Raw genomic sequence first — 23,034 nt, 5'->3', positions numbered from 1 at the left:
AAAAGAATGCAACATTTTGATTAAAGGACATTTAACGTTGAAAACCAATCTCTAACATTTGTAATTTCCTTTTTATTGAGTAAAATGCATGTTTTTATTTTGATGTTAGTTCTGATTTCAAAAGGACCTCACGTGCAAATAAAGCTTCTTATTTTGGACGAATTCCTACATTGTAATTTGAACTGCCTGTGTTTGTAGGAACGGCTTCAAATAAAACAACTAAAACTCGTCGTGATTTTGGCTTATTTTTCTGTGAATCTTCTTAGGAGGCAATCAAAAATATTTGTTTCCCTTTTTAATGTGTATTCATATAACTGTACGTTTATGTTACTGTTTACAACAAACAAACAAGTGTGCAATTTCTTAAGTGTATAATTCTATATCACTGTTGCTCGCAGTTTGCAAAGATTTTGTTTGATTTAAAAAATGCACGTTTTTCATGTGTATTAAATAACGGAAACATCCAATGTTAGAACTCTTTCAAAAATCTACTATGACTTTTGGAAACAACACAATTTTTTTAACCTGAGGTTCCGTAAGCTAGCATGATAGCTTCCTCATATGAAAAAAATCGAAAGTCATTGTCGTGATTCGAAACCACAGCGGTGAGGGGCAAGTGGTTATATCATGAACGTAGTAGGCCTGCATGTTTTGCATTTGATTTTTAAATAATACAATTTATCAAAATATAATTTGTGTTAATTGTTTATAGACGAACATTATTTCAACAATAATCGGGACATCTCGAAAGAAAAGAACGAATATAAAGTATATTTATTAATAACTAATCTAATATAAACTAATCTAATCTATTCTAATCTTTATTAATGACCACCTCTTTGAATTTGAACCTTTTTTCAACATCTGAAAGCATGACTCTATGAATAATGCTATCACGTGACTCCGCCTGTTTCCACTGTTATATATCATTTGTGTTTGTTTTCATGGCTATGTGACGTCATGTTATTTGAAAATCTTACATTTTTAGTATTTCAATAACAAAAACAATTGATGATATTTAGATCTACCAATATTCACCAGGGAAATGTATCCCTGTGTTTCATTAACCGTTATCTATGGTATGTATATATAGTATAATTTGATATACAAATGAGCCGCGTCACGACAAAACCAACATAATGGATTTGCGACCAGCATGGATCCAGACCAGCCTGCGCGTTCGCGCAGTCTGATCAGGATCCATGCTGTTTGCTATCAGTTTCTCTACTTGTAATAGGATTTGTAAGCGAACAGAATGGATCCTGATCAGACTGCGCGGATGCGCAGGCTGGTCTGGATCCATGCTGGTCGCAAACCCATTATGTTGTTTTGTCGTGACACGGCTCAAATATGGTTTTACTTAATGAGAATAAGTATTATTTAAGTTAACAATAAACAACTAGGCCAAACAAACACGAACATTAAGTGTTATTAAATGGAAACGTTTTGATTTATTTTTTCATTGTTAAACTTGTAACATTTTAACTCTATCAGAGATTTGTGGGTATATAATGTTATAAAAAGCACTTGTTATTTGCAGTGTAATTGCGGTCATTATTTGTCCACAAAGAAAATAGACCATGATTCTATCAAGCACGCGCATGAAGAAAGGAATGTTTATCTTTTGAAAATGAAGTATGTATTCATAACTATCAAATCTGAGGGAGAAGTCAATATAAATATTAGCTCAAGTGTAAAATAACTTATCCCTGAATATATGGATAGAGAACGCTAATTCAACAAAGATTCTTGTCTCACTAACTGCTTTTCATTCTCGTTTTCTTTTAAAAGTCACGTGACCAATTTTATACAGCATAGTTCTTTAAAGCAATTTGAGCTCAAACATTAATTGTTATAAATAAATAAGACCAGATTCCTTACATGAAAGGAAAAGCTAGAATAAATAAACATTTCACGCGCTATCATATTTGATCTTATTCTCTGGACGATTTTAAAATCATTAAGATCGTTTAAATAAGAATCTAACGTCGTCAAAGTAAAAGCAAGCATTATGTTATGAAACAAGTGTAATTTTGCAACATAGTAAATCAATTCTTACTCTTGAAATTTTAACATTTGAATAAACGACCATATTTCTTAATCATAATTGGAAAACTAGGTCTATAGGTCTAAATTTTCGATGGAGAGCGGTGGCGTATTGATTTAGGTGTCAAACTCTTAACCCAACTGTCGTGGGTTTGAACCATATTGGGGCCAATACCATGGTTCCCCTTATATTACCCAGTATTGGTTAGTTTCAGGAAGAGGATTAAATAAGTTTCTAACTTTCTTAACAAATGTGCTTAAGTAAATATACTTAGCTGCATAAGAAAGTGTGCACTTGGTAAGAGGGAAATTTGGATTTTTATTTAAACAAAGTATCGGCATATTTGGAAGGTATTGACCATGCGATGGTTTACAAATTAATTAAAATTTGATCATTATCAGAAATTCGGTTACGTGAAAACGGCTGAGGGATGAAAAATTAAAGTTGCAGAAGTGATGGAAAGGCGTTTTTTGCCTTCAGTACTTGAATTTTTGAAAGGAACATCATTCAAACCAAAGTCCATTTGGCGTTGCGTCAGGCCATGCAGTTCCGCACACTCGTTGATCTACAGATGAGATGAACGCTACAGATACCGATTAATGGTCACGTGATAAAAATCGTTAAATAATCACCTTTCTGTAACTTTGACTTTTCACCCTTTCGTTATTTACATGAATTCTGATAATTACACAAGATTAACCATTGTAAATTCAAGGTATATATGTATATTTTGGGACTAAATTTACCACCTTTTGATCACCTGTGTATATAGAATTACCAAGTAACCAAGTGCACATTTTCTTTTGCAACTGACTATAAATTAAAGTTATGTTAAGCTTATCTACCACAGATTTCAAGCTATCCCTTATTGTTTATAAGAATATAAAAAGTTCACTATCATCATCACCAACACTGTCACTAACTGACCAAATGGTCGAACGACATACCGAAAACAAACACAATATCAATTGATGACAACAGTAACAAACAATCAGCAGTATAGATGTGTCTTTTAAAATAAATGTTACTAGAACATTAGAACATTTCTCGGAGCCGAGTAGATATGGTCGCCGCCGAGTTTTCGAATCACTTTCCCCCTCACCGCTTGTGTTCGAATTCCTGCAGGAACTTTGAATTCTTTAATGTGTGTAAGCAATCCACCTAGCGGAAGGTTTTTTCTTTAGGGTGCCTGGACTTGCCTGAAAATATAGTTAGTGAAAAACCAGGGATCATCTTATCATTATATGTGGAAAGTTGTCATTTAAACATATCAGGGTCATTCTGGTACTCGGTATACCTAAAAAGTGAAATATATAACAGTAAGTAGTTTTAAATAAATACACGTACAGTATATCGTTGTTGTAATTATGTAATTTATTACCGTATTAACTCATTTATATCATGGAGAATGGTAATGTGTTTCTGGGTTTATTTCACATTTAATCGCTCCTAACAAAACAAGTTCGATTTCAGGATAAATATATAGTTCGGCCATTAGCGGGCGTAAATTACCTTAAATGGCGTAATTCGGTTACTAAACTAGATTTTATTTCTAATTCTAATCTTTACCAATGCGTGTTATAAGCTTTTATTAACAAGATCAAAGGTAAATTAGCGTAAAATGATGCTTTATTTCAAGTTTTATATTACCTAATTACACGTAATTTTCCATTTCTGTATTGTGATGAATTTATCCGCTCTGCTGCGTGTTGCGCATGCTCATTACCACCGGAAATTCAGACACGCATGCGTTTACATGACCTCATTGATCTTTGCCTCTCACGTGTTTTATCATCGCATGTTGCAAAATGAAGTCAAATCAAATATGAACAAAAATGTAACCGATATCAATATTCAACACTCACTGGAAACTCTTTGAGTGAGAACTAGAATGGGACTGTATAATGTATATGCAATACACTTGCCAAACTAAAAAATGCATATAGTTTATTTCATGAAAGTACGTTTTCTCGCGTTATGTCATACGTTCGTCTTTAACATGACGATCAATTCTGCCTCATCGACTTTGCCAATTAAGATTTTTGTTTTCTACGATTGATACGTTTGGTTACCTAAGATTTAAAAAAAAATGTCACCGAACATAACGATAAAGTGCGTGGCATTAAAAAATAGCATTTCCAGAACTCAGAAATTAAGGATATATAGTAACATGCAGTGCAAAATTTATACTTTTATGGCCAATATCCAAAATCAGTTTTAATAGCGTTAAACAAACAGTCCCATAATACATCAGATCCTTGCCGGTAGTGAAATGAAGTCAATTTTAAAAACGTTTTTTCTCAATGTTTTACAGTATTCCTACTTAAATATCAGCACCACCTCTGCTTTTTAAATTTGTCTTTTGACGTCTTGTATGTGATATGCAGGCTTCTGACCTTTGAGTCCCTTTCAAAATTACATTTTATTGAGTTCCGCCCATTGTTTTCTCGTTAAGGTCACACGAATTCTATTGCATAGGAATCTTACTCGGCTTTTTATGAAATTGAACGAACGTAATGTTGAGCTCTGCTAAAGCCGGTGCTAAGGGGTGAGGACAGTAGCACCGTCCATGAACAGGCTCAATCAAACCGAACCTACAACATTTTTCAATTTTGCCGTTTTTCCGTTCTTAAGGGATTCTGTTTTTGTCTATTTTGCATACATTTGAGCAGGGTCTTTCAAATAGAATCTATTTGAAAGACCCTGATTTGAGACAAAAACTGAATTATTTTTATCAGAAATCGCATGCAGTAGTTTTCATAAACGAAAGTAAATCTAAAATATGTATAACGGACAGTATAACTATAATATAAACTGTTGGATAACTAATTCTTCATTAAATTATATACATGCAGGTTATTATAGCTGCTTAAAATTTCTATTGTCTATTAAGATTTTTTTTCAAACCGGGCAATGCCTAATTTCTACTACATGAAACAAAATAACAATGTGTTTTTCCGACTATTGTAAGTTTTTTTTTATTATAAACTTATATTTCCCACAGTTTTTTAGCGTACGATGCGATTAAGTTTTTATGAAAATCTTTATCTGATCAAAAAATCTTATCCTTGTTTGAAATCTTTACAAATCACTGCATTGAAAATAAAATAAGTCCCCTTATATACGATTAAATACCGTAGTACACAGTATTTATATTTATATATATCTTAATAAACTATTTATTTACCTTACAATGTCTGACACCGTATTTAGATTAAACTTTATGTATACTTTAAATAGTATATATTAAAAAGACAATGTCCATTTTCTCACAAAGTGTAAGAAAAGGAAGATAGAGATCTCTGATTTATGTAGAATCAGTAAAACACTAGTTAAATATATATTTTGTTAATAGGTTTTGATAAAGGTTTTGATATTATCATATACAAATATTACGATATTGACGTGTAGTGAATTCTTTATAAAAGCCCGAAGGCGCCAGTACAGATTTGAAAACACTTAAGTTCACACAAAACGATAAAAAAAAAATGCATTTAGCAATAAATCATTTTACTTCCTTTATAAAATATAATTGTCTATGAGATATATCTTAAAACAATGTTATCGTGCATAAGCTGGTGATATTAGAAATAAAACATGTTCAATATGTTATTTTCTTTATTTACGAAGCTCGTATCTCCGCATTTTAAACAATGTTTAGATTACTGTTTTGCAGTTCACATGTATGTAAAAATAGCACATCATTAATATTTTAAGAGACAATTTATGTTAACTTGATACATTGGATGGATAAAGAAAATTGTACATTTTGTTAAAAATCATTTTAAAGCTGCATGCCTCCAATTGAATATTTAAATAAAATAAATTTGAAAAAAAATGTAATTAGATTTTAGGAAAAGTAAAAAGATTTTAGATTCAAGTAATAAATTACATGTTATGTGCGATTATTGAATGATTTTTCAGTAATTATAATTATATTTCTACTGCGTTACTAACGCAGAAAGGGCTATTTTTGCATAGTTTGTCCTCTTTTTGTAATTTAAGTGGGTTGTAAGTTCCAATGATAGTGTGTAAATTTGGTTATTTCTCAATATTATACTTTAAAACACATTATAAACACATTTTCAAAATTTTCATGAAAATAGCATGAATTTGAAGGAGTGTTGCTTTTACGCAATCGTATAGAATCACAGAATTATGCCATCATTACGTTTTAGTTACGATGTCTTTGTCTTAAAATTCCCGGTTTCTGTGTTGAATATTTCACTTGGATTATGTACGTATACAGGACACTGAAACGAAATATGATAAACTAATAGGAACATGTCTCCTTTTTTCTTCAATAAAAACGAAACTTTCGATAAGTGAATTCTTGAAATGCTTTCACATAAAATTTTTATCCTTAAAATGTTTTCATAAAAACCAGGATGAATACCGGTTTACACTGGTCCGTTTCTGGGATACCAATATTCGACGTCCCTCATAATAAAATGGAAAGAATAAATGAAAAAAAAGTATAGTAATGCAACGCACGTTATCGAAGTTCTTGGCAAATGCTCATTTGTAGGCTGTATACGTTAGCGTTAGAAACGAAAGATTCTTGTTGGATGTGGTGGCTGATTTGTGCCATGTTACAGGGCGCCGGACGAAAACACGACAAGGCACAAATCAGCCACCATAGTTTATAGAGCTTAATCCGTAGGCCGTGGGTTCGGTTCCCATCAGGGGTAAGATGCTTTTTCGACTCAAAAAGTAGTCATCTTAAGAGAAATGAAACGTTTTTACATTTTACATTCAGAACTGAGTGATCTCTGATCGGGATTTTTCAGTAGAAATACAAAAATGAGGAGGATAGGTAATGTTAGTTCCGTAAAAAATATTTTAAAAAAATTTATTCGATGTAGACCGAGCTAGACCGGTACCCGATGACTTGATCGGGCTTGATCGAATTGATCTGACACAGCATTACTCACAAATTCACCAGAATAGGACAAACCAGTTCACACGAATTTTAAGGTTTTTTTGTGTGTGTGTTTTTTTTAAATACTTCAAATATTTTTTTTCCGTAGATATCGTTTCAGCCAATCGCATTACTTTCTAACGAACTATTTCTCACCTTTTATATCATTTCACCAAACGATTTATCACTATTTCATAAATATTTGTCTTGGCAGACGGCTTAATTTTTGTCAATTCAAGCATTAATGTTAATACGTAAATGATCAGGCCGAGCTTACGTTCGTAATTCCCGGAGATTACGTTTTAGATATTAACTTCTGCGTTTTAGAGCTTTTTTAATGGTTGATCAATGGATATTAAGTGGCTTAGTTGTTGTATTTAATATAAGTTTGGCAGTTTTATTAAGGTTCACACAGGTTTTATAACGACCTGACACTAATGCTGATTGAAGGGTTATTGTTTAATGAAATTCGATTTTGACTTAAAATCACACCAAGCTGATTCTCACAGCAGACACCGGGCGACAAATAAAACCTGGAGCAGATAATACTTTAGGATTTAGCCCAGGCAGAGTTTGGTAACAAACTACGGGAGATTGTACGGATTTCTTTCTTTAGCTAATCTCTTGACATATGACTTGCTCTATATTATATACTTTTTTTCTTAAAAATGTGTAAATCTACCATAACAGATTATGTTGAACAAACAGAATTTTGTGACCCCCTGCGAATAATTTACGGTGCACAGCAACGCTAAACGAACAGAGACCCAACTACCTACTGAAAGTTTGAATAATAAAGCAGACGTTGATAATTTTACGAATTCTTGCATAATGTTGTGTGCAAGGACACTAAGGGTTTTATGCTAGGTATCTCTGTCATAATTCAGAAATAACATATCTTATAGCATTATATTCAAATAAGGGTTCCGTCCGAATTAGGAAATTTGGTAACGGACGTAAGTATGATACTTAATTCGACTTATATTGTACATGTATATTGTATTATCATTTGTTTGTTTGTTTGGGTTTTACGACACAATACATGTGATATGAAGACGTTCCAGCTTTACTGGTGGAGGAATACCTCAGGTGCCCTTCCGTGCATTATTGCAGACACGAACGGGCATCTGAGTAGAACCACCGACTTCCCGTAAGCTAGTTGGATAGCTTCATCACATCAAAGAATCCAAAGTCCCTCTCGAGATTCGAACCCACAACGGTGAGGGGCAAGTGTTATTACTATTGATGACGCCAATACATTAAGAGAGCAATGTATAAATAAATATCTAATGGAATTTTCATATTTTTTGGATTTAACTAGATTTGACAAATCAGCATAAAGCTATAAAGTAACATAAGTTGTTAACCTGTTTACCATATACATGATTGACTATTATTAACAAGTTATTTGTGAAATTAAAAAAAGGGAATTAAAGAAGAGAGATTCAAATAGTGTTTTATCATTTATATACTCATATTGCACTATAAACATTATTGAACATACACATTTACAATGTACAAACACAATTTAAATATCATTGACTGATATATCACAGATATGCTTTCATAAGAGATAAACCCGTGCACCATATTCTAATATCAATAAAAATTTACAAATAGTGTACCCATGCACGTGATTTTAAAATCAATGCATACAAATTAGTTTCTATTTAAAACTTAATACTGACCACAATGTCTAGATGCTCGCACGGAAAATGAACATGTATTGTTAAAGTTACTCAAATCGCTAGCCCCATAGATATTTGCTGCAAACATATGTGCCTTTCTTATTTCTCATACATTAAAAAAAGCAGAGTATCCACGATTTAATTTGCCGGAACATTTCATAAGACAGTTGTTTCTGATAAAGTCAACAGGCATTTCCGAGATTCTGATAAATTAATGTAACAGGGGTAAAGTGTTAAACAAATACATTACAACCAAGCTGAAGATACAAAACTTAAATAGGAAGGACCAGAGACATAGATATCTACATCCCTGGAAAGACATTGCGAAAGAAACTATTAACAGAAATACAAATGTCCATGAAACAATCAAGTTGAAAAATGGTTAAAGAAAGAAAAAGGATATGTGTGTACGACAGTCTGTTGTCAACAACAGTATAATGAAACAAATGGCAAGATAATAAACATTCAAAGTCTGTGTAAATATTTATGGGAGGTTTTATAATACTGCGAGAGACATTAAACATAAAAACTTTTCATTGGTTCAGGTTTAGGAATGTCTACCATATTGTTCTTATTTCCAACAATGTTTTCTTTATGTCCACTGTCAAGATGATTTTCATCCAAATGAATATGTTTCTCTTTAATAGCTTTCATTGTATTTTCTTTAAATAAAAGGTTGTCCATTTTAATCTTTTGTAAGATTTTATCGTCGCCAAGATACGACCTTGCTCTCTCAGTTTGCTCGGGACATTTCCTCCTAGAATCTGTCCTTCTTCTAGCGTGGTCATTTACTACTAATGCTTCGTTTGAATTTTGAATGAAAGAACTTTGCCTTCCTAAAGAGCTTCTTCCAGATAAAGAGCTTCTGTCTGACAATGAACACTTGTCACTGAACGTACTGTTGCATTGAATTCTGGGTGTTTCCAAGACAATAACGTTTCCGTCATTGTCCGTTGTTTCCCAGCGCGTATCGGATAATGGCCGACACACGTTTGGAAGAAGGGAAACAATATTGCTTATGTCATTGACAAGAAATTGAAGTCTTACACTGTCCAATACACGTGGTTTTGTATCCACTTGTAATTTCTTTAGAGCAAGCTGAATGTTAAAGTTATGAAAAGATGAAACGGTGAATAAACAAAAGTCTTCTCGTTTAACATCCGGTTCGCTGCCTAGAATAAGTTTATAAAACTGCATCATTGATTGCCAATTTGTATCTTTAACAAATAATACTGTGCGGAAGAACTCTTTTCCGGTGTGAACTTGTCGCACAGCCCACAATGGAAGGTCCTCCGACGTGTAATAGAAGTCCTGACTATTGTAGGGATATGGGTTTATTGCACCACGATTCACTTGCTCCGAATGATGAAATTTCCATGGTGATTTCTCAAAATATCTTTTCATTGTCTGAATTCTTTCGAAACCAACCATGCCGTCTTCTTGTAAAAACACCATTATCGCCATACTTGGAATCTGTGCACTGATATCTGATAATGACGTAAAGGCGTTGTCTAAAGATTCTGATTTGTCAGTTATTTTTAGAACATGTAAATCGGGATCTATCCAGTTTATGATTGGTTGGTACACGTCCTCCATTGCTGAAATCTCGTGTGTGTCTGTGAGAAGTTGAATTGTCATTTTCTGCTGCTCTAGCGGCAAAAGAGAATCTGTGTCAGAGTGCTCTGAGATACTGATAATTTCACCAGCGGTATCTGACCTTGAACTTATTGATGAAATACTGCTTCCTGTAACGACATTAGGATATAATGCATTAAAAATAACATCCACATAACGATAAAGATTTTTTGCAAAACTTTCATTACAATTTAGCGTCTGATATAAACTATACCCAGTAAAATGTTTTTCATTTGCATACAGATCATTTGTAAGCGTCTAACGATTTCTTTTAATTCAGATATACAAAAACATTTACATGTATTATGAAACATCAAAGAATATGAAATAAGACGAAAGTATTTTATCAGTCTGTCGAATATTTAATAATTATTTTGCCTATTCAACAAACTTAAATGTCATTATTCTGTAATCAGATTTTACATGTTTTCTTAGATTTAATTAAAAATTGATTATATCAGTTTTTGCCGAAAACTTGGTATGTAAGGTGATAAAAATGCACAAAAAAGTTTATTATAAAATTATGTAAGTCTAATTGTACACATAAGATTATGTAAAGAAAGAAAGAAAGAAAGAAAGAAAGAAAGAAAGAAAAGAAAGAAAACCGTCCTCCCAGCCGGAAAATTGAAGTAAACCATGAAGTAAAAAAGACATAATGAATTTGTACATACCGTCACATGATGAATTGCTTGATGCCAGGCTGGAATTCGAGCTGGAAAAAGCACCCCGTCTGGACCTGAAAGAGCAAAGAAAGCAAATGTTAAATTTATATCTTTAGTACAAGTATGTAAATAAGTTTATGTATGGAAAATCAAACTTTACTTTAAAATAATACGAATTGGCGCTAAACAGGGTGCAGCTTTGCGCCCAAGTTTATTAAAGAGGCCAAAATGCATTATTAACTTTTTACTCTTCATAATTGAAATGTATATAAAATTTCTTCAATGCTATTTTCCCCTTTTATCCATGATTTTATTACACATTTTTATTGCTTTTAAAATATTAATGATCATTATTACATATGTATTTTCTTCTCCTATCAAAGAATCGTTATTGTCATTTTTTAAAACCAATCAAATAAATGAAGACTCATTGTTTGTTGTTTCGTTACTCCAGTGACGATGCAGCTTTTTTAATTAAGACGTCAGCTAATTAGACATGACAGTCACGTCTGACGTAGGTGGTTATAATACAAAATGACAAGAAAAAGAACAGATGTACAATTACATGTTCACCAATGTTGCTGTTTGTAATACATTATTTTTTTCTTTGTAACAAACTTATATGAAACCCGGAGACGGACGAAAGAGTCATCTATAGGTCAGCCGGTAAAAAATGTAATGAATGTCAGACTGAAAAAAAGCTTTACAAAAAAAAGACGCCGAAATTTACTGAACAAAATGTAAGCATATATTTGTATATTCATATATATATATATTATATAATTACAGTTAGCACGCAATGAACTGAATGTATGGAGGATTTTGTTGTTAATTGCCAAAACGATTATTAAATATTCACTCTAATTTAGGTGTGTAGGAAATAATAGTGCCCTATATTCGAAACAGTTGCGTGAAACCTGAACTTAAATTGTAAATGGTACCCCTAGAAATATTAATATCATGCTAGGTCGAATACGGTCAAAATATAACAAGATTATCACCTTGTTGCGTAGTTCATCTTTGTTTTACTGATTAAATTTGTACTTAAGTAACGTAATTACGCCTTATACATAAATTATAAATCTTATTATCCTACTAGATCGGAGTATACAAGTGTTTGTTTATCAACCATCGTGTAGGCAAAATAAGAATTTCGTGAATTTATTGTGATCTTGATTTTCAGATAACATGTGGCGACATCTATATTCATTATCAACATTAAATCGTTACTATTGTTATTAATCGTACTTTGCTAGTATAGTTGTTTTAATTAATCAATCTTTTAATTGACTCGTTCTACTACAGGACTAGACATTGTAAATTATGAATCAATTGATAAAACAAGGGGAGATCTGAAATAACTGTCGTCTGAATACCAAAATATCATATTAGTGGCGCCAATTTCGCAATGTGACCCAAAGTATTCTATTAACCACAAAGGGCACAAAAACAAATAGCAGATGCTCAACTTTAGTCTTTGAAATAATCCATCGTATTTGCTTTAATTTGATAACCGGTTATCATATATTTATTGCCATTCATTTAAGCTCGTTTGAAGCCTCCAATTAAACTTTCAAGTTTTGTAAATATAACTACAAAATCCGCTCCCTTCGCCATCATATTTTTTATTTGCTATTAATATTAAAGGGCACGTCAATTGATCTGAAGTGGTTATTAAAATCAGTTTGATCATCATAGAATTAAATGTTTGATATACACTGATTAGCGTATGCTTTTGAAAAACATCTTTACCAAAATGGACTTTTTTCTTTTGAAACACTCTCTTTTGGGTTAATTAGCGTTTAATTCAATGTTTGCACCGAAATTTCGGTTCAGACACACGTAGGTTTTGTAGTAGATTTCAAAAGGCAATTTACTTACAAAATGAAAGATTTAACTGCTTTTCATCGTAAAACATCAGTTGTTTTTGGCACAGTAAGACGTACGGAGTTGACCGTAAATTATCCACAATTTATGCGCTACTCGTGCCAATTTCAGTACTATTTTAAGTTCAATGTTTATTTACAAACAAACAACGTTAATATTTTAGCCGTTTGACTTATTTTTGTACTTGAAAAAATGAATTAAGTCACAGAGGCGGTTCGATTTTTCATTACTGTCAAGCGTCTATTCTGGGGTAAACTTTAAATTGATTAGTAGGCTGAAAAGTGCACGCTTTGCAAATTAAATTAAATGTAAATAAACATGTTTAACGTAGTGTAAACTTAGGGCAGACTGGATACGTTTTACCCGGGGTATTATGTCTTTATTTTTTTGTAAAAGTTCTAATGAGGACTTTACTTCTTGTTCAAATATTTGTATTTCTAATCAACAGAGGTCCATAAATATAAAAAATTGGCAAGCAAATACGCCCTGTCAAGGAACACTTGTACATATTATACGTATTTGAACGATTTTTGAGGTACAAATCCTAAACATAAACAAACTTTTAAATTTCTATTTTATATTTACTCTTGAAGTTTTAATAGGGTCTTTAAAATACTGTTTTGTGTTTGAAATTAGAGTGGTAGATACGCTTTACAAATGTTGATTACATTATGTATGGTACGTCTGGCAATGTAAATAACTACAAATAAAAAAGGGAAGTTTTTAGCTTTAAAAAAGCACTAAAATGCTAACAAGTTTGAGTTGCCAAATTTGTATAACCGAAATTGCATTAAAACGTGCAACTGTGTGTCATTCTTTGATACGTTTAACAACGTGTTTGATAAAGTTTTAACAAAAAATGAAATCTTTGCCATTGCTAATTAGATATTCTCAACATGTAGAATACAGGACTTGAATTTTGATACTGAAATAATAGCCTGGTTTTAATTTGAGCCGCGGGCTGGGGGGAGATGCTGGGAGGTCACGAGGTCGTTTGAAGTCGGGTGTCGTGTAACACGGACATAAAACTTCTTCTTTCAAAACTGACTTCATTGTTTCAGGTTAGAACAGGTGCTATAGTAAAAAAAGCCTCTAATCGCGTGTCAGATTTGATTTTCAATCTTTTAATGTATCCATCTATGTCAAAAATGAAATTTCTCAAATTCCCTTTGCCGTTCATTCACAAGCGTCGAATTTCACGATTTCAAATTTCAGCTATTTTTGAGATGCAATGCAACACGCGTGTTTCATTTTTGGATCGTTTAATACATTACAGATTCTAAAAGCGAACATTTTACATTCACGCTAAGGTGATTTTTAAATACCTTAGAATGAAGATTTATGAGCAAAACGACCCGGTCTTTAATTGTCCTTGAAAATTTTATAACAGTGGTTGCTAAAAAAGTAGATTTTTTCAAGACGAATATTTATTCAGTTGTAAAGATTGTAATTTGGCCGTAAACGTTCATTTAACAGATTACATATATAATTATCGAAACGCTTTCTGTAATTCAACAGGTGGGATAAATTTAACTCTCGTTTACAATTCTAAAACATTAAAAATCAATTTTCAATTAAACTCACGTCAGCAGGAAAAGCAATAAAATTTATTTTGGACGGTAAGGGGAATAAAGTTTTTGACGAAGTACTGTATAGGCATATAAAGCGAGTGTTGGGTGACTAATTTATTGCCTTAGCCAAACATTTTAAATAATGAAAGAATAAAATAACCTATTCAAAGATCTTTAAATGCCCTTTAATAGGTTTATAAGTAAGATTATCACAGAAAGGGAAGATTAGAGTTTAGAACAAATCATGTCAACGTGCCAATTCTCATAAAAATTGTTCGTTTCTATATTAGTAACTTAGTAAATAGTCATTATACTTTATGTATATGTCTGACACATTATTATATCTACCATTAAAAATGAGAAATACCACATGACACACTGCCAAATTCCCATGAAACGTTTATTTTCAAAATTAAGACTGAGTAATTTCTTTGTTCGTATTATCATTATAGACAACATGCATAAAAAATCAGCTTGTCATCGATCATATTTCAAATATTAATGAAATCAACTGACGAAATAATTTTTTTCAATAATTAAAGTTCATCCATAAAAGGTTTTCGGTAAGTTTAAAATGTTAACAATTAGTGCACAATACTAAAAACAAGGTTTGATTATGAATGACAGCTTTTATGTATGTTTATATAAAAAATCAGATTTCTTCCCATGTAAGAGCAGGTACGAAACAGAAATAGTTAATGTTATTAACCACCTTTTCTAACTAGAATACAGTAAATTAAACTTTGTGAGGGTTTAAACAAAGACTTTCACGCGAAACAATTTAAATACAAATGTATGTGAGAAATGTAAAAAATGTTAACAGAACCGATGAAAACAGATGGCAGTTTTCAAAAGCCAAACCAAACAATGTTTATAAATCTTGAACGAAAGTATAACTTAGATTTTTATCATTACCGCCAACCACCTGACGGTTAAAACAAAATGTAAAGTTTCTCGTGCATGCTATGGACAAAACATTGATAATATCTCCACCGAATTTATCTCTTTTATGTTTGAGCAAGATCTAACTAAACAAAAAAATTACACCCATTTTCTCATAGAAATGGAAAACTGATAAAAAAAACTTTAAAAAGGGCAAAACTTTAGACAATAGAGAAATTGTTTAAACAATTATTTTACTTTTTTAGTTGTAATAAGAACATCTGCTTACGTTCATGGAAAGAAAGATCGTTGGTTCCCGAACGCATCGTAACATAAGAGATAAGGCTATATTTCTGTACGCAAAAAGATTTTTTCCTGTTTGATATTTGTTTGTCCCCTGTTCAGCAGATTTTAACTTAAAATATTGGTTCATTAATGAATGCATGTATATATCTAATGGTATCTTCTCGCGCCTCAAGGACTTAAATTTCATGTTTCCAACTGATAATATTATCAGATTCTGTAACGCTACAAAACTTTGCATTCATGAATTATCTATCTTGTATCTAAAGATGCCATTGTGATTTTTTGATGAATTGAATAAATAAAAGGCTTTTGTGCAGCGTCATAAGATAAGATTTTAAAGCGGTTTGGTAGGAATGTAACACTTTTAACGGTAATTTGGGATGAAAGGGGCATGAAACTGCGATATTTTACGAAAACATGTCCCTTTTAAGGTGCTCTTAAGTGTAACTATTGACACTAAAAGCTTTAATTGCCCGATTTCCAGTTTCTTTTATAGAAAAAGGAAGGTGTAAAGTTTAAACTCTCAGCTGTCAATATCTGTTTTTAATTAGCAGGTTACAAGGAGATAAATTGCTAAAGAACTTATTTGTGTAAAGATAGAAATAAACGCTTAAGGGTATTTATATTGTTGCGAAGGAGGCCACAATGATCAAATTGAAATTTAATGAGGACGGGCGTTTTGTAACTTGAAAAGATGGAGCGTGTTCAAGAATTAAACTCAGGGTGTCATTAATTCAGATGGAAAGATGGTTGAATGACGTGATATAGATAATAAATGACCGAAGGTACATAGGCCGAATTCTTTATCGGTTCTCCATATTCAGTCAAGAGAATGGAATTTCAAAGATTTCTGATAAACGGTCAATGTTTTCGTAAAAGTCCAAATGAGCACGGACAATTCATTCAATGTAGTCAAGCGTTTATGCCAATTAAGTGGGCCTCCGTGCAGCCTTTTTTGAATGCCTTAATAACTCAAACTGAAGAGCTTCAAATTAATGTGCATCGTGTCGACTCAATATTTTAGTTACGGCGGAGCTAGAATAGTTCATTGGTGTATTCATACTCGGCAATGAATTATTCTTAATCACGATTAAATTAATCAATTGATCATGACCAAAGATATCCGATTGATAGCACGTTATCCGCGATGTTCATCAACATGCATTGATGAGTGTGTTGATAAATTTATGCGACATTGAGCCGTAATTAACCCATTTAAACAACGGTATATACTGTTGGTTTTGTTCTAAAATTGGGTACTTGAAAATGAGTATATAATATATATTATTGTTTCTACTTATGACTGATGATTTTTGAAATACATCTGTTAGGGATTGAAGCTTTAAACAAACAAAGGTTTAGTATACTAATGTTAACATGTGTGTTGTTTTTCGTAGACAAAGTATGAATCATTTTTAAGAAATTTGATTTTTATTTAGAAAAAGAATATATAAAACAATCATCATTTAAGAAGGTTCGAATTATAAATATACATTGTACATATATAAAGTAATATACCATTATTAAATTGTAACTGATGAATGAGTCATCGCCCTGCATTAGGCCATGTGACAGGTGACGAGGCTCGAAAGCAAAAATATTGGATTGTCTCAAATATTGGATTTATTGGTTTAATTGAGGGTTAGAATGTTTACTGATTAAATAAGTATTGGTGCTTTATAAAGACCTCTATTTATAGGTCAGAGTCACGCCTAATATTAATAATCTGGCAATAAAATTCTTTAAAACGATTGTTAAGAAATGAAGAGCAAACAAGTTTTGTATTTCCAGTACCCTACTTCAATATGTAAAAACGTTCTTTTAAAGTCAAAGGATTGCCGGATGGGAATTTTTTGATTTAGGACAGGTTAAATACAGCAATTCATTAAATCAAACACACGGTTATTTCGGTTATAAATACAGATTTTGACGCACTGTTGTAAAAGTGTGTAAATAATTCCAAAAGGAAACAAAATGACTGCAAATAATCTTTGTGACTTTTAACATAAAAGAACAAATTTAACGAAAAACCACTTGGGCAAAATTACATGAAAGAAACTTTATTTGCTTATCGTTTTGGCTTCAAATAAGTCTATTTCAGTCTTTTCTTTAAACCCATGCATGTAGATATAGATATATATTTATATATAGGCAAAATCCACAGATGTCCCGAACACAACATATTAAGTAAATGTAGTTATTCTTATTGACTTTTAACGAAAACTCTGAATTAGCAATGTTTACTTAGTAAGTTTGACCTTAAATAAATGATTTAGCAAAAATTGTGGAATCAAAAACATTTCTCTTTGAAGCTATTGTTGCAAGTGTAGTATATTTACTAAGTTGAGAGCAAAGTATAACTAAATGGTGTGAACTCTTTAATTCATTTTATCTGAACGAATTAAAACAGGAAATTCAATTGTTCAAATAAATCGACAGAAAGTTGAAACTGCTGACTTATCTGTGGAAACATGTAACAAAAATGTCAATATTATGTTTTGAAAAGTAAACATAACTTGATATGGAAATAAAGTAATAATTTACGATATTTTCGGGTTGTATTTGTAAAATCATTAAAAAAATTGCTAGGGTCCATAAATTTAAAAGAAAAAAAGAATAATTTAAAGACGACTCACGACCTAAATGCATTATATTTCTACTTCTATAAAAAGTTAGCATTAAAGCAAACGACAGAATGATCTCTATTATTTCGACTAAAGGTTTCGCTTATAATGTTAGTCCGTCATATTAGGTCCTGAAGATCTTATAAAAGTAGAATATATACTTTAAATATCTGTAGAAATGTTGATTTTTTCACCAATTCAATGTCACATTGATGGATTTGATTTACATTACAAGAGATCTTGATTACAGGAGATACAAGGTTGTCGTCTGTCACAATATAATTACTGAAGCGGACATGTATATATCCTCTATTCATTACAACACTAGGTGGCGTGCAAGATGTTCAATTCTCCATTTTTACTCTTCAATGTCAATTTTAAAAAAAGGCCAGAGGTTAAACATTGACAAAAACTTGTTTCAACTCCTGACTAAATAAGCATGTTATTTGATCAACCTCTATGGACATTTTAAAGGCTGCTAAATTGACATGTTAAAATTAATCTTTTTTGTACTTTTTTGTCTGCTTTAAGTTATAAAAATTTGACTCCTGATTTGTCATGTTCTTTTATTTGCGTCACGCTTTCATTTGTTTGTTTTTTATTTTGGGTCAAATTGTAATTTTCTTTTTTCTTTATTCTATTCGCAACATGAATCACCTTTACTGTGCCGTAATATCTTTCTTACGGAAGCCACATCATAAACAAAACGGCGTAAATTACCAAAAAAGAACAATAAAAAAAAGAACAATTAAGAACCCAAATGGACAGTAATTACACAAATCGATTTTCGGTAATTAAAATCGAGTTAGAAAAGATACAAACAATGTCTAATTGGAAAATTAGCGGATTTCCTCCGTCATACGGTAAATTAAGTTAACAATTAAGCCTGTCACACGCAGAATGATGATTCAACCTTTGAAAAAAAAGTTTTTTTGCGCAAGAAAAAATGAAACATCGGACTAAATTATGTTTCGAGAGCGGTCTTTCCAAGATATAAAACAGAATATATATAGTTTATTAGACTTTTAACAAATGAATATCATAGTAACATAGTTATTAACAAATTTGATACATTTACATATAATACAATACCAAAAAATACCTCAATTTTAAATACGGATATATATGTTTGTATTTGGAGCTGTCAAATAAATTATACAACTATGTTCTGTTCTGTTCTGTTATATTATAAGTAAACTCAATATATTCAATGTTCCCCAAGAAAAGATATAAAAGAAATATACCAAACATTTTTGCAAGTTCCGTAATTAAGAATGGGAATTCTGTTTTTACTCTTTTATCTATTCTTTGAGTAATCAATAAAATTTAACGATTAAATGAACTCGTTGCATGTCGTATGTCATTAGTAAGAAAAGAAAGGTTTACTTATTCTCCTGTTAAACTTTGGCCATGCATAAATTGATTGAATTGAATTTATTTGTTCGATATCCATTCAGGTAGTTCAAGTAAAAAGAAAATAAGTTTCGTGCCAAGTACCCAAAAGTGTTTAAAAAGCCCCACTCAGCCTCGCCCTACCTCGAGCCTCGATTTGGTATCAATAAATTTAACCCTCTTAGTACAATAATGTTCAGATTTGTGTCCGTTTTCATGGAAATAAACTTCAAATAATAATCTGTTGCAGAACGATTCGTGCTGGTGAGGTTAACTTGACGTAAGTTATCGGGGTATATCGATAATCAATCAAAACCTTTACGTAACTAAATACAACTTTAACATCAATGGTATCATAATACAAACAAGTTATTGATATAATATTTGAAATTATGAAAGGGGAAACGCTAATCTAGGTGAAAGATCGCAGTTTTACTACTTTGTATTAAACAGGACTTGGATCTCAAGAGAATTTATGACTACGGTTTTGAAACATAAGGAAGAGATCTTGTCAAAAATGGACGATAAAACTCGCGTGCTCCGAACAATTGCATGACAACCTTAAAGAAGCACACCCCGTGAAAGATAAATTGAAATATGAACACCCATTTTCAAAATAAAAAAATCGTGAGCCTATTATCTTTGTGTGGCCGATTTACAGCCCCATTTTTTAGATAAACCTAACCGCATCAAATAAAAAAGGGTTAAGTTTAAGATACGTATGTTTCCCAGGACTCTTGAAAGTTTTGCAGCTTGGAGAGGCTGGTTTGATCACATGACCTAAACGTGCTTCAACTTTTGACGCGCGTAACTTTGAAGCTTGGATGTGATGGAATTTCAATGGAATGAGAACAGTTAAAGTTAGATAATACTGTAAAAATGACAGCCATGTTTGTACACTGGTATATTAAACAGTTGTGTAAGTGATTTGTTTAACACGTTAAGATAAATAGCAACGGAACTCAAACTGACATTTATAGGGAGTTTCAGTCTCTTTAATGAAAGGAATATTTGCGAAGAGCTGCATCTTTGTGAATTTAACAAAGATAAAAAGAACACGGAAGAGATATTAGTTAATTTTGAAACAAGGAAAACAGACCTGTCAATATTTGTTGATTTATCTGTTTTTGTAAGTTGTGTGAACAATAAGTATTCGATCAAAAATGACACTTTTGAAGTCATTTACTTAAATAATTAATTAAACATAGTTGCCCAACTATCATCATCATCATCATCATCATCATCATCATCATCATCATCATCATCATCATTAGAAGTGATTTGCTTTAATAAGCAACTAAACATAGTTGTTCCGCTATCGTCATCATCATCATCATCAACAACAACAAAAACAACAACAACTACATAATCATCAATAACTTCATCATCATCATAATCCCCCTAATCATCACCACCATCACTACCACCATCAGCAATGATAATAATAAAGCGTCTGTTTAAAATGAAAAGAAAGAAAAGGAATATTACCTATAATCCCAGAACGGGAAGTCATCTTTTTGTTCAACCAACTTTTTCTGTGCGTATGTGCGTCTTAGGTAAGTCTCCATGTTCATTATAGTTCATAAAACTTCACCAAATAAATACTTTCAACTTGTTATACGCTGTCTTTATACCTGTCATGGTAAAATATATAAAAACTCAATGCATAACTTTTAAACAGTTTTGTTTTAAAGTTGAGTTGTTATGCTGTCCAAAGATAAAATCCAGAATTAGACCTCCACGGAGTCACATGTATTTAATTAAAGTTTTCTATATATGTAAAAGTTATAGAAACGAATTCAATTCAGAGTATACATATATATGCGTTAATTTTCATAATATTCAACACTGTCCGTATTTATCAAAATTTGCATTACTTATTCACAATAATACTTTAATCCTTCATCAACAAGGCAATAAAATGTCACAAGGATTAAAGTAAATCCTTCCCATATAAACAGGATCAATTCTATCTAACGTAGATATACAAACAGCTTTCTAGTTTTAAAATAAATTCATTGATTCGATTTTATAAATTGTAAAATCCACTGAGAAGTTAAATTATCCAAAGTACCTTTCAATGTTTCTTTTAAAATCTATTTTTCTTTCAAGTTCTTTTTTATCCTTTTTATCTTCTCGGAGTTTACAAATGATTTGAATATATAAAACGTTTTTAGAAATTATAAGTAATTTAATACATTAAACCGCGTCCCGCTCGATTCATGTTTAGAATGGTTATGGAACAAATTCATGCTACTGGTGTATTTTAAGCGCTCGTTCCGGATAATCGAGCACGCCCTCAGGTGTACGCTCGATTCACGGTGTACTTATCGCACCGGGGATCAGCGTATGTTTGACACGGTCGTAACTAATTTGTATCATTTACAGATCTTCCTGTCTTTCATTAAAAATTAACAAGAGATTTTACCAGATAAGACCCATTGTAATTTGTCAATTCTCTTGTTTAAATTGTTATCTGATTTTTTAAAAGACGATTAGGACATTAGAAAACTTGTCAAAATGAAGTAATTTGTATAATAACATGTTAATAAGGCTTTTGTCCGGATTTTAGTAATTAACACTAATTTCCTTTTTTCAAAATACAAAAAAAAATATTTCGTGTGTAAAAATAATAACTTAAATTTTAAGTAAATAAAATATTATAATGAAATTATTATTTAAATCTCTGTAAATATGTTTAAAGAGTATCAAAATAATAAGATGATTTACTATAAGCAAGATAACTGAATTAAAAGTATTATAAAATGTAATAATATATATTATATACATGTTAAACATGGATATTTCGGAGACTTGCTTTATCTCCGGAATCTTTATTATTAATTTAGTTTGTTAAACAATAAGCATATTTCAAAATTATACCATGCAGTAGGAAACATCTATCGTAAAATATTTCATTTTGTCAATATTTTTGTTTGAAGAAAATGTCAAACGTTACAAAAGTGTATGAAATTGGACTCTTAACTTAAAGGGTACACGGTATGGTAAACATAACGATTTTCTCTTATTTGCATTGAGAAAATAAAGCCACATCATTTTTTTACAGTTGTTATGTTAGTTTAATATTTAATTAAAAAATGTGTTATTTCATGGGCTGACGCTATTCAGATTTCTTTGTTTTATTCAGTTCTAAATACTTCCAGGTCTTTTAAATACACAATGTAGTTTTCTATAATATACAATAAAGATAAGTTTGAAAATATTTAATATGATACAGCAAAAAAAAAATAAAAATAAAAATTAAATTATAATTAATTAATTATAAAATTAATTAATTAAATAATTAAAAACTAATTTCATACTTGTTTTAATTGACAGTTAATGATAGTAAATACTTCAGTCATAAGAATATTTTCAAACACGAGGGATTTGACAATAATTGATGATGTGATTATTCT

The 23,034-nt window shown here is 31.3% G+C and overlaps 1 protein-coding gene across 1 annotated transcript; it reads right to left on the bottom strand.

Moving 5' to 3' along the window:
* Window positions 1-8,418: 8,418 nt before the first annotated feature.
* Window positions 8,419-21,857, bottom strand: LOC132722811 (protein FAM124A-like). The gene is made up of 4 exons (XM_060707383.1): window positions 21,690-21,857; window positions 21,104-21,249; window positions 10,963-11,027; window positions 8,419-10,401 (listed from the first exon to the last, which is right to left on the bottom strand). Exons 2-4 carry the CDS (start codon window positions 21,187-21,189, stop codon window positions 9,173-9,175), a joined length of 1,380 nt encoding a protein of 459 aa, XP_060563366.1. The 5' UTR covers window positions 21,190-21,249; window positions 21,690-21,857; the 3' UTR covers window positions 8,419-9,172.
* Window positions 21,858-23,034: the final 1,177 nt, after the last annotated feature.

The sequence above is a fragment of the Ruditapes philippinarum genome, unplaced genomic scaffold (assembly GCF_026571515.1).
Source record: "Ruditapes philippinarum isolate M1 unplaced genomic scaffold, ASM2657151v2 ctg738_1_1_1_1, whole genome shotgun sequence".
In the NCBI taxonomy this organism is placed as follows: Eukaryota; Metazoa; Mollusca; class Bivalvia; order Venerida; family Veneridae; genus Ruditapes; species Ruditapes philippinarum.
The sequence above is the reverse complement of the archived record's forward strand: the minus strand, read 5'-3'. Positions and strand labels throughout refer to the sequence as shown.

What these genes read in the sequence shown, in the direction of transcription:
- LOC132722811 (XM_060707383.1), bottom strand. Translation starts at nt 21,189, where the DNA reads ATGAACATGGAGACTTACCTAAGACGCACATACGCACAGAAAAAGTTG. An exon ending in TTCCCGTTCTGGGATTATAG is followed by an intron (nt 11,028 to 21,103) that starts GTAATATTCCTT and finishes TTGCTCTTTCAG; the next exon opens with GTCCAGACGGGGTGCTTTTT. An exon ending in AAGCAATTCATCATGTGACG is followed by an intron (nt 10,402 to 10,962) that starts GTATGTACAAAT and finishes ATGTCGTTACAG; the next exon opens with GAAGCAGTATTTCATCAATA.